This window comes from Lipotes vexillifer, unplaced genomic scaffold (genome assembly GCF_000442215.2).
Source record: "Lipotes vexillifer unplaced genomic scaffold, Lipotes_vexillifer_v1.1 scaffold1067, whole genome shotgun sequence".
Taxonomy (NCBI): domain Eukaryota; kingdom Metazoa; phylum Chordata; class Mammalia; order Artiodactyla; family Lipotidae; genus Lipotes; species Lipotes vexillifer.
The window spans coordinates 1,759,159-1,771,438 of NW_006775205.1; the positions used below are offsets into that span (position 1 = coordinate 1,759,159).

Below are 12,280 nucleotides of genomic sequence, written 5' to 3' on the forward strand. Positions count from 1 at the left end.
CAACTCCATCTGGAGACCTCGGAACATCCTCCTTTCCAGTAGAAACCAGGCCGCCGCCCAGCACTCCCGCACGCCCTACCTCTCCCTTCTTGACGGATCTCCGAACGAACCCCTCCTCCCCTTCAGCGGGGGCAGGGATTCGTTCCCTCAGCAGATTCCCTTTCTCACCCAAGGAGGATCCGTTCTTCTTCCTCGCCTCACTCCCAGCCGCAAGACACGACTAACCCTGGCGCCACCAGCTCGGATCCAACAGTCACTCCGGCGCAAGGCTCGCTCTCCTGTGGATACCACTTCCGGGGGCGCCAACTCCTCCTCCTCTTAGAAACGCCACTTCCCACTCGGAAAACGGTTTAAAACACCCTAAGCGCAAGCGCCCCGTCGGTGGGGTTGAAGGGGGTGGTCTCATCTCTTCCCACCCTCGCCGCTCTAAGCTCTCGCGATAGTCTCGCGTATTTCCTTCTCCCGCGGGAGTTATTTGAATGCTCTGGCGGTTACCACGCCCTCGGCTGTCGGCCGCCTGCTGACTGGAGTCTGAAGCGTACCTGTGGAGTCTCCGACCGTGGTCAGTCGGGCCAGCTAAAGCCGAGCGCGGACAGGCTTCGTCACGACAGGGTCCCGGCGCCATGGGGGCGGAGAAGAGGCTGCTGCCGATTAAGGAGGCCTTCCAGCTGGCGCAGCAGCCGCACCAGAACCAGGCGAAGCTGGTGGTGGCGCTGAGCCGCACCTACCACTCGGTAAGCGATGCGGCCCGCGGCACCGGGCCCCCGCCCCTTCCTTCCCCGGCTCGGCCTGGCCTCTCCCGGGGGCTTCCCGCGACCTTCCCGACTCCGCGCACCAAGACTCCAACTCCTTAACTTTCACGACCCGGTTCGGAGAGGCACACCCTCCCCCCCCTCCCCCGCCTCTTCCCAGCGGCCTCCGGCGCGGACCGTTAATCCTCTGGCGGTGAACTTGGAGAAGAGTTTGCGCGTACCGTGGCGACCGGGCATCTAGTGTAGGGCCGCAGCGTGGATCCTGAACGCGGTGTTGTCCTTCAGATCACCGCCCACATTTAATTAACGTAAACCTCGCCCCACTGTTAAATTGTATCAAATCACCAATTAGCAAATTAATCGTTAGGACTTGGCTCCTCTTAGTCATGTAAATACTGTTTGTTTCGTTTTTAAATGAAACCTAGAAGAATAGGACCATGAATTTCGGGAGAATAAATTATCTTGAGGTCCGGGAAAAATTGTAAGTCAGTATAGGGCTTGAGAATATGAGGTAGGATGTGAGTTATGTCAAAAGGAAATTGCTGTGTAATATGAAGGGTAATACGGTAAAATGCAAAAGCTGTGGTTGATTTTGGGTTGTTCATGAAGAAGCAGATTTTTACTAAACTGGTACCAAGGCATCATATTGAGAATTCAAGGGTGTTAAAAAAAAAAAAAAATCAGAGGAATCCTTTCACTGTCAAAATTCATGTTTGTTTTTTTCCTGGGAGAAATAAATTTCTCTGGAGAGAAATTTGTGCAAATTTATTTCCCCTTTGAAGGTTTGGATAATTGAGAGTTTACTAAATAATGATTTTAGTTTGTTTGCGTTAGGGCTGGTGTTTTCAGTGTCTTAGAGTAATGTTGAGAAAAAAGGATTTTATCCCTGCAGTTTGTGAAGGGTTTCTTTTCTCTTTCAGGTGGATGACAAAACAGGTTTTTATGAGGAGTTTGTTAATTACCTTAAATATGCTATGGTGGTCTATAAACGAGAACCAGCTGTGGAGAGGATAATAGAATTTGCAGCAAAGTTTGTTACTTCATTTCACCAGTCAGATACGGAAGATGATGAAGAAGAGGAAGATGGTGGCATTTTAAATTATTTGTTTACTTTTCTATTAAAGGTATACGAAAACTAGAAGTTCGAGGGAATGTTGTAGAAAATTTTACTATTTTAAAAGGGCCATGGGAGTTTGTATATCTTAGAGAATGAGTATCTGGTAATTGAGAAAATGTCTGAACGAATCTGCCTTTTGTAGGAAATATTAGAACTGTCATTAAGATTAAAAAGTGAACTTTTAAAAATAACTCCAGCATTAAATTTTTAATGACCATTCTAAACCAGTTCTTACATACATTTGTTTGAAATGGGTTCTCTAGTTCAGAAGTAAAGAGTTCCTCCGAAGAGGAATATGGTTTTGTAATTTAGCAGATACTTTAGACTGTGTATTTTGAGACTTTTATGTTATGTAATGTGTATTTAGCATGTATATATGGATCAAGGTAGCATTATAGTTTTTCTGCAAGGAATGAATTATTGCTATAAATTCTTGAATTCTAAACATAGAATTCAAATGGTATGTCATTATTTAGTAATGGTATGTGACTTGGAATAAATTTTGTTTTGTTTCTGTTTTAGTCTCATGAAGCAAACAGCAATGCAGTTAGATTTAGAGTGTGCCAGCTCATAAACAAGCTCTTGGGAAATATGCCAGAAAATGCCCAGATTGATGATGATTTGTTTGATAAAATTAATGAAGCCATGCTTATTAGATTGAAAGATAAAATTCCAAATGTAAGGATACAGGCAGTTCTTGCTCTTTCACGCCTTCAGGATCCCAAAGATGATGAATGCCTGGTGGTTAATGGTATGTATAGCTCCTTAAATCTTCTTTCAGTTTCACTGACTTTGTTAAATTCTCAGCAGGTGAATTTTCTTATTATGAAATATTATGGAAGAGCATAGTTTATATATACACACACACACGTATGTAAAAATATATGATTAAAAAAAATACCCAAGTAGCCACCATCCAACCTAAAAAAAATAGAGCATCATCAATACCTCTGAAGCCTATCTTATGTCCCTTTCTAGTTATATCACTCTCCCTCTGAATTAATGAATATCTTGAATTTTGGGTTCCCTTTTGTTTGTTTGTTTAAACAGTTAACCACATGTATATACTTCTAATTAATGTTTAAGTTTTGCGTATCATTTTGTATGTTTTGTGGATCATACTGTATTTTTCTGTGCTCTCAACATTATTTCTCATTGTAACATTCATCCATGTTGATATATTACTGATATACTGTTCTATTGTATGAATGTAAGACAGTTTTATTGTTTCTAATAATGATGGCCCTTCTAGTTGTTTCCAGTTATTTTCCTCTTAAAATACAGTGTCGTTGCTATGAACTTTCTTACACAGTACATGGCTTCTGGTGCACAGTTTTTCTAGGATATGTACCTAAGGGTGGACTTGTTGGGGATATGTGCATTCAGCTTTATTAGATGAGGTACTAGTGTTCTACAAAACATTTATCAATTTATATTTCCAGTAACAGTGCATAAACGTGTTCATTGAGCCATATCCTGTCTAGTGCTTGGTACTGTCAGATTTTTAAATTTTTGTTAATCAGGTTGTTTGTATCATATGTCATTGTTATGCATCTTTTTGTTTGCCAATTTTGTTTCTTCTGTATAATGCCTGTTAATGTGTTCTCATTTTTCTATTGGTTTGTCTTATTAATTGGATTTCTTTATATATTCTGAAGGGAAATCCTTGGTTTATATGAATTGTTAGGTCTTCCTGCTTTTGATGGATTATTTCACTGTCTTCCCTATGTCTTTTTTTGGGCAGAAATTCCTAATGTCAGAATTACCAGTCTCTTCCTGTATGATTTGCACTTTCTTTTATTTAAGAAATCTTTCTCTACCTCTGGGCTCATAAAGATAGTCATAGTCCAGTTTTCCATATATGCCTAGGTTTATTTTGGGAACTCGTCTGGTTTGTTTTTCTCTTTGTCCCTGTTACTACCTTTATAATTTTGATAACTGGTGGTAGTTGGTATTTTTTGGAGTTAAATGAGGGGCATAATAATATGTAAAACATATATGTTTAGTAGTCAACATATACTTGATTATAAAGCATGGGAAAATCTGAGAAATAGAGGTGAATAAATATTTAAATACAGGAAATGAGTTTTGTTCAATGAGTAAAATCAGAAGTTATTTCTTTTTAGGATTCATTAAAAATCAAAATAGTGAGCTCTTTATAAAGCCATATCAGTTTAAAATAAACTGGCTTCCATCCTAGACTTGTTTCTAAATCTTAAAGAGTAGCAAAGACATAATCTGAAGGATGGATTTTCCATGATCTTTAGGGTTATTTGTTTTCAGTTTTAGCCTTCCTGCCCAGTCCATTGACTAATTTCTAATTCTGTCCTTTTTAAGGGATGTTGGCAGAAAAAAATCTTCAGCTAAAATTAAATGTGTAAGACTAAAAAATGATTTTTATCATTTTAAAGATTAAATATCAAAATGTGGGTTATCTATGACTATGGCTAACTAAATAATATGTTGTTAGCGTACTAAAATGTATTGCTCTATTTTTAGCATATGCTACTTTGATTGAAAATGATTCAAATCCAGAAGTTAGGCGGGCAGTGTTATCATGTATTGCACCATCAGCAAAGACTTTGCCAAAAATTGTAGGGCGCACCAAGGATGTGAAAGAGGCTGTCAGGAAGCTGGCTTATCAGGTAAATAAGTCCAATATCTTATATAGACATGTTCTTAAAAGACAAGAAGCTGTATTCTTAAAATCCTTTTTTTTTTTTACATCTTTATTGGAGTATAATTGCTTTACAGTGGTGTGTTAGTTTCTGCTTTATAACAAAGTGAATCAGTTATACATATGTTCCCATATCTCTTCCCTCTTGCGTCTCCCTCCCTCCCACCCTCCCTATCCCACCCCTCTAGCTGGTCACAGAGCACCGAGTTGATCTCCCTATGCGGCTGCTTCCCACTAGCTATCTGTTTTATATTTGGTAGTGTATATATGTCCATGCCACTCTCTCGCTTTGTCACAGCTTACCCTTCCCCCTCCCCATATCCTCAAGTCCATTCTCTAGTAGGTCTGTGTCTTTATTCCTGTCTTACCCCTAGGTTCTTCATGACATTTTTTTTTCTTAGATTCCATATATATGTGTTAGCATATGGTATTTGTCTTTCTCTTTCTGACTTACTTCACTCTGTACGACAGACTCTAGGTCCATCCACCTCACTACAAATAACTCAATTTCGTTTCTTTTTATGGCTGAGTAATATTCCATTGTATATATGTGCCACATCTTCTTTATCCATTCATCCGATGATGGACACTTAGGTTGTTTCTATCTTCTGGCTATTGTAAATAGAGCTGCAATGAACAATTTGGTACATGACTCTTTTTGAATTATGGTTTTCTCAGGGTATATGCCCAGTAGTGGGATTGCTAGGTCATATGGTAGTTCTATTTGTAGTTTTTTAAGAAACCTCCATACTGTTCTCCGAAGTGGCTGTAACAATTCATATTCCCACCAGCAGTGCAAGAGTGTTCCCTTTTCTCCACACCCTCTCCACCATTTATTGTTTCTAGATTTTTTGATGATAGCCATTCTGACCGGTGTGAGATGATACCTCATTGTAGTTTTGATTTGCATTTCTCTAATGATTAATGAAGGTGAGCATTCTTTCATGTGTTTGTTAGCAGTCTGTATATCTTCTTTGGAGAAATGTCTGTTTAGGTCTTCTGCCCATTTTTGGATTGGGTTGTTTGTTTTTTATTATTGAGCTGCATGAGCTGCTTGTAAATTTTGGAGATTAGTCTTCTCAGTTGCTTCATTTGCAAATATTTTCTCCTATTCTGAGGGTTGTCTTTTGGTCTTGTTTATGGTTTCCTTTGCTGTGCAAAAGCTTTGAAGTTTCATTAGGTCCCATTTGTTTATTTTTGTTTTTATTTCCGTTTCCTAGGAGGTGGATCAAAAAGAATCTTGCTGTGATTTATGTCATAGAGTGTTCTGCCTATGTTTTCCTCTAAGAGTTTGATAGTTTCTGGCCTTACATTTAGGTCTTTAATCCATTTTGAGCTTATTTTTGTGTATGGTGTTAGGGAGTGTTCTAATCTCATACTTTTACATGTACCTGTCTATTTTTTCCAGCACTACTTATTGAAGAGGCTGTCCTTTCTCCACTGTACATTCCTGCCTTCTTTATCAAAGATAAGGTGACCATATGTGTGTGGGTTTATTTCTGGGCTTTCGATCCTGTTACATTGATATATATTTCTGTTTTTGTGCCAGTACCATACTGTCTTGATTACTGTAGATTTGTAGTATAGTCTGAAGTCAGGGAGCCTGATTCCTCCAGCTCCATTTCTCGTTCTCAAGATTGCTTTGGCTATTCGGGGTCTTTTGTGTTTCCATACAAATTGTGAAATTTTTTGTTCTAGTTCTGTGAAAAAGGCCAGTGGTAATTTGATAGGGATTGCATTGAATCTGTAGATTGCTTTGGGTAGTAGAGTCATTTTCACAATGTTGGTTCTTTCAATCCAAGAACATGGTATATCTCTCCATCTATTTGTATCATCTTTAATGTCATTCATCAGTGTCTTTTAATTTTCTGCATACAGATCTTTTGTCTGCTTAAGTAGGTTTATTCCTAGATATTTTATTCTTTTCGTTGCAATGGTAAATGGGGTGTTTTCTTTGTGTGTGTGTGTGTGTGTGTGTGTGTGTGTGTGGTACATGGGCCTCTCACTGTTGTGGCCTCTCCCATTGCGGAGCACAGGCGCCAGATGCGCAGGCTTAGCGGCCATGGCTCACAGGCCCAGCCGCTCCGTGGCATGTGGGATCTCCCTGGACCGGGGCACGAACCCGTGTCTGCTGCATCGGCAGGCGGACTCTCAACCACTTCACCACCAGGGAAGCCCAGATGGGGTGTTTTCTTGATTTCACTTTCAGATTTTTCATCATTAGTGTATAGGAATGCCAGAGATTTCTGTGCATTAATTTTGTATCCTGCTACATTACCATATTCATTGATTAGCTCTAGTAGTTTTCTGGTAGCATCTTTAGGATTCTCTATGTATAGTATCATGTCATCTGCAAACAGTGACAGCTTTACTTCTTCTTTTCCGATTTGGATTCCTTGTGTTTCCTTTTCTTCTCTGATTGCTGTGGCTAAAACTTCCAACACTATGTTGAATAAGAGTGGTGAGAGTGGGCAACCTTGTCTTGTTCCTGATCTTAGTGGAAATGCTTTCAGTTTTTCACCATTGAGGACGATGTTGGCTGTGGGTTTGTCATATATGGCCTTTATTATGTTGAGGAAAGTTCCCTTTATGCGTACTTTCTGCAGGGTTTTTATCATATATGGGTGCTGAATTTTGTCGAAAGCTTTCTCTGCATCTATTGAAATGATCATATGGTTTTTCTCCTTCAATTTGTTAATATGGTGTATCACGTTGATTGATTTGCATATATTGAAGAATCCTTGCATTCCTGGAATAAACCCCACTTGATCATGGTGTATGATCCTTTTAATGTGCTGTTGGATTCTGTTTGCTAGTATTTTGTTGAGGACTTCTGCATCTATGTTCATCAGTGTTATTGGCCTGTAGTTTTCTTTCTTTCTGACAGCCTTGTCTGGTTTTGGTATCAGGGTGATGGTGGCCTTGTAGAATGAGTTTGGGAGTGTTCTTCCCTCTGCTATATTTTGGAAGAGTTTGAGAAGGATAGGTGTTAGCTCTTCTCTAAATGTTTGTTAGAATTTGCCTGTGAAGCCATCTGGTCCTGGGCTTTTGTTTGTTGGAAGATTTTTAATCACAGTTTCAATTTCAGTGCTTGTGATTGGTCTGTTCATAGTTTCTATTTCTTCCTGGTTCAGTCTTGGCAGGTTGTGCATTTCTAAGAATTTGTCCATTTCTTCCAGGTTGTCCATTTTATTGGCATAGAGTTACTTGTAGTAATCTCTCATGATCTTTTGTATTTCTGTAGTGTAAGTTATTACTTCTCCTTTTTCATTTCTAATTCTATTGATTTGAGTCTTCTCCCCTTTTTTCTTGATGAGTCTGGCTAATGGTTTATCAATTTTGTTTATCTTCCCAAAGGACCAGCTTTTAGATTTATTGATCTTTGCTATTGTTTTCTTTGTTTCTTTTTCATTTATTTCTGCTCTGATCTTTATGATTTCTTTCCTTCTGCTAACTTTGGGGTTTTTTTGTTCTTCTTTCTCTAATTGCTTTAGGTGTAAGGTTAGCTTGTTTATTCGAGATGTTTCCTGCTTAAGGTAGGGTTGTATTGCTATAAACTTCCCTCTTAGAACTGCTTTTGCTGCATCCCATAGGTTTTGGGTCATCATGTCTCCATTGTCATTTGTTTTTAGGTATTTTTTGATTTCCTCTTTTATTTCTTCAGTGATCACTTCGTTATTAAGTAGTGTATTGTTTAGCCTCCATGTGTTTGTATTTTTTACAGATTTTTTCCTGTAACATATCTAGTCTTATAGCATTGTGGTTGCAAAAGATACTTGATACAATTTCAGTTTTCTTAAATTTACCAAGGCTTGATTTGTGACCCAAGATATGATCTATCCTGGAGAATGTTCCATGAGCACTTGAGAAAAATGTGTATTCTGTTGTTTTTGGATGGAATGTCCTATAAATATCAATTAAGTCCATTTGTTTAATGTATCATTTAAAACTTGTGTTTCCTTATTTATTTTCATTTTGGATGATCTGTCCATTGGTGAAAGTGGGGTGTTAAAGTCCCCTACTATGATTGTGTTACTGTCGATTTCCCCTTTTATGGCTGTTAGTATTTGCCTTATGCATTGAGGTGCTCCTATGTTGGGTGCATAAATATTTACAATTATTATATTTTCTTCTTGGATTGCTCCCTTGATCATTATGTAGTGTCCTTCTTTGTCTCTTCTAATAGTCTTTATTTTAAAGTCTATTTTGTCTGATATGAGAATTGCTACTCCAGCTTTCTTCTGATTTCCATTTGCATGCAGTACCTTTCTCCATCCCCTCACTTTCAGTCTGTATGTGTCTCTAGGTCTGAAGTGGGTCTCTTGTAGACAGCATATATATGGGTCTTGTTTTTGTATCTGTTCAGCCAGTCTGTGTCTTTTGGTGGGAGCATTTAATCCATTTACATTTAAGGTAATTATCGATATGTATGTTCCTGTTCCCATTTTCTTAATTGTTTTGGGTTTGTTATTGTAGGTCTTTTCCTTCTGCTGTGTTTCTTGCCTAGAGAAGTTCCTTTAGCATTTGTTGTAAAGCTGGTTTGGTGGTGCTGAACTCTCTCAGCTTTTGCTTGTCTGTAAAGGTTTTAATTTCTCCATCAAAACTGAATGAGATCCTTGCTGGGTAGAGTAATCTTGGTTGTAGGTTTTTCTCTTTCATCACTTTAAATATGTCTTGCCAGTCCCTTCTGGCTTGCAGAGTTTCTGCTGTAAGATCAGCTGTTAACCTTATAGGGATTCCCTTGTGTGTTATTTGTTGTTTTTCCCTTGCTGCTTTTAATATGTTTTCTTTGCATTTAATTTTTGACAGTTTGATTAATATGTGTCTTGGCTTGTTTCTCCTTGGATTTACCTTGTATGGGACTCTCTGTGCTTCCTGGACTTGACTATTTCCTTTCCCATATTAGGGAAGTTTTCAACTATAATCTCTTCAAATATTTTCTCAGTCCCTTTCTTTCTTCTTCTTCTGGAACCCCTGTGATTTGAATATTGGTGTGTTTAATGTTGTCCCAGAGGTCTCTGAGACTGTCCTCAGTTCTTTTCATTCTTTTTTCTTTATTCTGCTCTGCAGTAGTTATTTCCACTATTTTATCTTCCTGGTCACTTTTCCATTCTTCTGCCTCAGTTATTCTGCTATTGATCCCTTCTAGAGAATTTTTAATTTCATTTATTGTGTTGTTCATTGCTGCTTGTTTCATCTTTAGTTCTTCTAAGTCCTTGTTAAATGTTTCTTGCATTTTCTCCATTCTATTTCCAAGATTTTGGATCATCTTTACTGTCATTATTCTGAATTCTTTTTCAGGTAGACTGCCTATTTCCTCTTCATTTGTTAGGTCTGGTGGGTTTTTATCTTGCTCCTTCATCTTCTGTGTGTTTTTCTGTCTTCTCGTTTTGCTTATCTTACTGTGATTGGGGTCTCCTTTTTGCAGGCTGCAGGTTCGTAGTTCCCATTTTTTTTGGTGTCTGTCCCCAGTGGCTAAAGTTGGTTCAGTGGGTTGTGTAGACTTCCTGGTGGAGGGGACTGTTGCCTGTGTTCTGGTGGATGAGGCTGGATCTTGTCTTTCTGGTGGGCAGGTCCATGTCTGGTGGTGTGTTTTGGGGTGTCTGTGGACTTATTATAATTTTAGGCAGCCTCTCTGCTAATGGATGGTGGTGTGTTCCTGTCTTGCTAGTTGTTTGGCATAGGTTGTCCAGCAGTGTAGCTTGCTGGTCCTTGAGTGAAGCTGGGTGTTGGTGTTGAGATGGAGATCCCTGGGAGATTTTCGCCATTTGAAATTACGTGGAGCTGGGAGGTCTCTTGTGTACCAGTGTCCTGAAGTTGGCTCTCCTACTTCAGAGGCACAGCACTGACTCCTGGCTGCAGTACCAAGAGCCTTTCATCCACACAGCTCAGAATAAAAGGGAGAAAAAGTAGAAGGAAGAAAGAGGATAAAAGAAAATAAAGTAAGATAAAATAAATTAAAGCTATTAAAATAAAAAATAATTATTAAGAAAAAAAATTTTAAGTAAAAAAAAAAAAAACGGATGGGTATAACCCGAGGATAAATGGTGAAAGCAAAGCTATACAGAGAAAATCTCACACAGAAGTATACACATACACACTCACAAAAAGAGGAAAAGGGGAAAAAATAATAAATCTTGCTCTCAAAGGCCACCTCCTCAATTTGGGATGATTCGTTGTCTATTCAGGTATTCCACAGATGCAGAGTACATCAAGTTGATTGTGGAGATTTAATCCGCTGCTCTTTAGGGTGCTGGGAGAGATTTACTTTTCTCTTTGTTTGCACAGCTCCCGGGGCTCAGTTTGTGTCTGTGCCTGTAAGTCGCTGGAGGCCGTCTGTTCTGTTCTCAGACAGGACGGGGTTAAAGGAGCCGCTGATTCAGGGGCTCTGGCTCACTCACGCCGCGGGGAGGGAGGGGTATGGAGTGCGGGGCGAGCCTGCGATGGCAGAGGCTGGCGTGACGTTGCACCAGCCAGAGGCGTGCCGTGCGTTCTCCCGGGGAAGTTGTCCCTGCATCACAGAACCCTGGCAGTGGCGGGCTGCACAGGCTCCCGGGAAGGGAAGGGAGGTGTGTATAGTGACCTGTGCTCGCACACAGGCTTCTTGGTGGCGGCAGCAGCAGCTGCCTTAGCGTCTCATGCCCGTCTGTGGGGTCCGCGCTGTTAGCCGCGGCTCGCACCCATCTCTGGAGCTCGTTTAAGCAGCACACTTAATCCCCTCTCCCCGTGTACCAGGAAACAAAGAGGGAAGAAAAAGTCTGTTGCCTCTTCGGCAGGTCCAGACTTTTCCCCGGACTCCCTCCCGGTTAGCCGTGGTGCACTAACCCCTGCAGGCTGTGTTCACGCCGCCAACCCCAGTCCTCTCCCTGCGCTCCGACCGAAGTCCGAGCCTCAGCTCCCAGCCCTGTCCGACCCGGCGCGTGAGCAGACAAGACTCGGGCTAGTTAGTGCCGGTGAACACCGATCCTCTGTGCGGGAATCTCTCCGCTTTGCCCTCTGCATCCCTGTTGCTGGGCTCTCCTCCGTGGCTCGGAAGCTTCCCCCTCCGCCACTCGCTGTCTTCGCCTGCGAAGGGGCTTCCTAGTGTGTGGAAGCCTTTCCTCCTTCACAGCTCCCTCCCACTGATGCAGGTCCCGTCCCTATTCTTTTGTCTCTGTTTTTTCTTTTTTCTTTTGCCCTACCCAGGTACGTGGGGGAGTTTCTTGCCTTTTGGGAGGTCTGAGGTCTTCTGCCAGTGTTCAGTAGGTGTTCTGTAGGAGTTGTTCCACATGTAGATGTATTTCTGATATATCTGTGGGGAAGTAGGTGATCTCTGCGTCTTACTCTTCCACCATCTTCCCCGCCGTAATCCCTCTTAAAATACTTTTGAAAAGTATTTGGCACATAATAATTCAATTGAGATTTTTATAGACAGAGAGTGTAGATAATTTAGGTAGAATCTTATTGCATTAATGTGTTACCAGATATTAATTTTCTTGGAAATTCTGGATAATTTTCTTAGGTGAAGGAGATATTACTAGTTATAAAATACATAAATTATATTGAGTTTAATGGCCATTTTTTTATTATCTCTTTAAGGTTTTAGCTGAAAAGGTTCACATGAGAGCTATGTCCATTGCTCAGAGAGTAATGCTCCTTCAACAAGGTCTTAATGACAGATCAGGTAAGTTAGATATAATTATAGACAAAACATTAGTAGATTTTGAGGTTAGATTTAAAAGGTTTAGGAAAGAG

The 12,280-nt window shown here is 40.3% G+C and overlaps 1 protein-coding gene across 1 annotated transcript in view; it reads left to right on the plus strand.

Moving 5' to 3' along the window:
• Nucleotides 1–623: 623 nt before the first annotated feature.
• The window catches only part of NCAPG (non-SMC condensin I complex subunit G), a 47,773-nt gene continuing 36,116 nt past the window's right edge, over nucleotides 624–12,280 (plus strand). Inside the window, exons 1-5 of the mRNA XM_007449825.1 lie at nucleotides 624–734; nucleotides 1,673–1,876; nucleotides 2,392–2,620; nucleotides 4,369–4,514; nucleotides 12,125–12,209. Coding sequence (XP_007449887.1) covers nucleotides 624–734; nucleotides 1,673–1,876; nucleotides 2,392–2,620; nucleotides 4,369–4,514; nucleotides 12,125–12,209 — 775 coding nt within the window. The remainder of the gene's footprint in view (nucleotides 735–1,672; nucleotides 1,877–2,391; nucleotides 2,621–4,368; nucleotides 4,515–12,124; nucleotides 12,210–12,280) is intronic.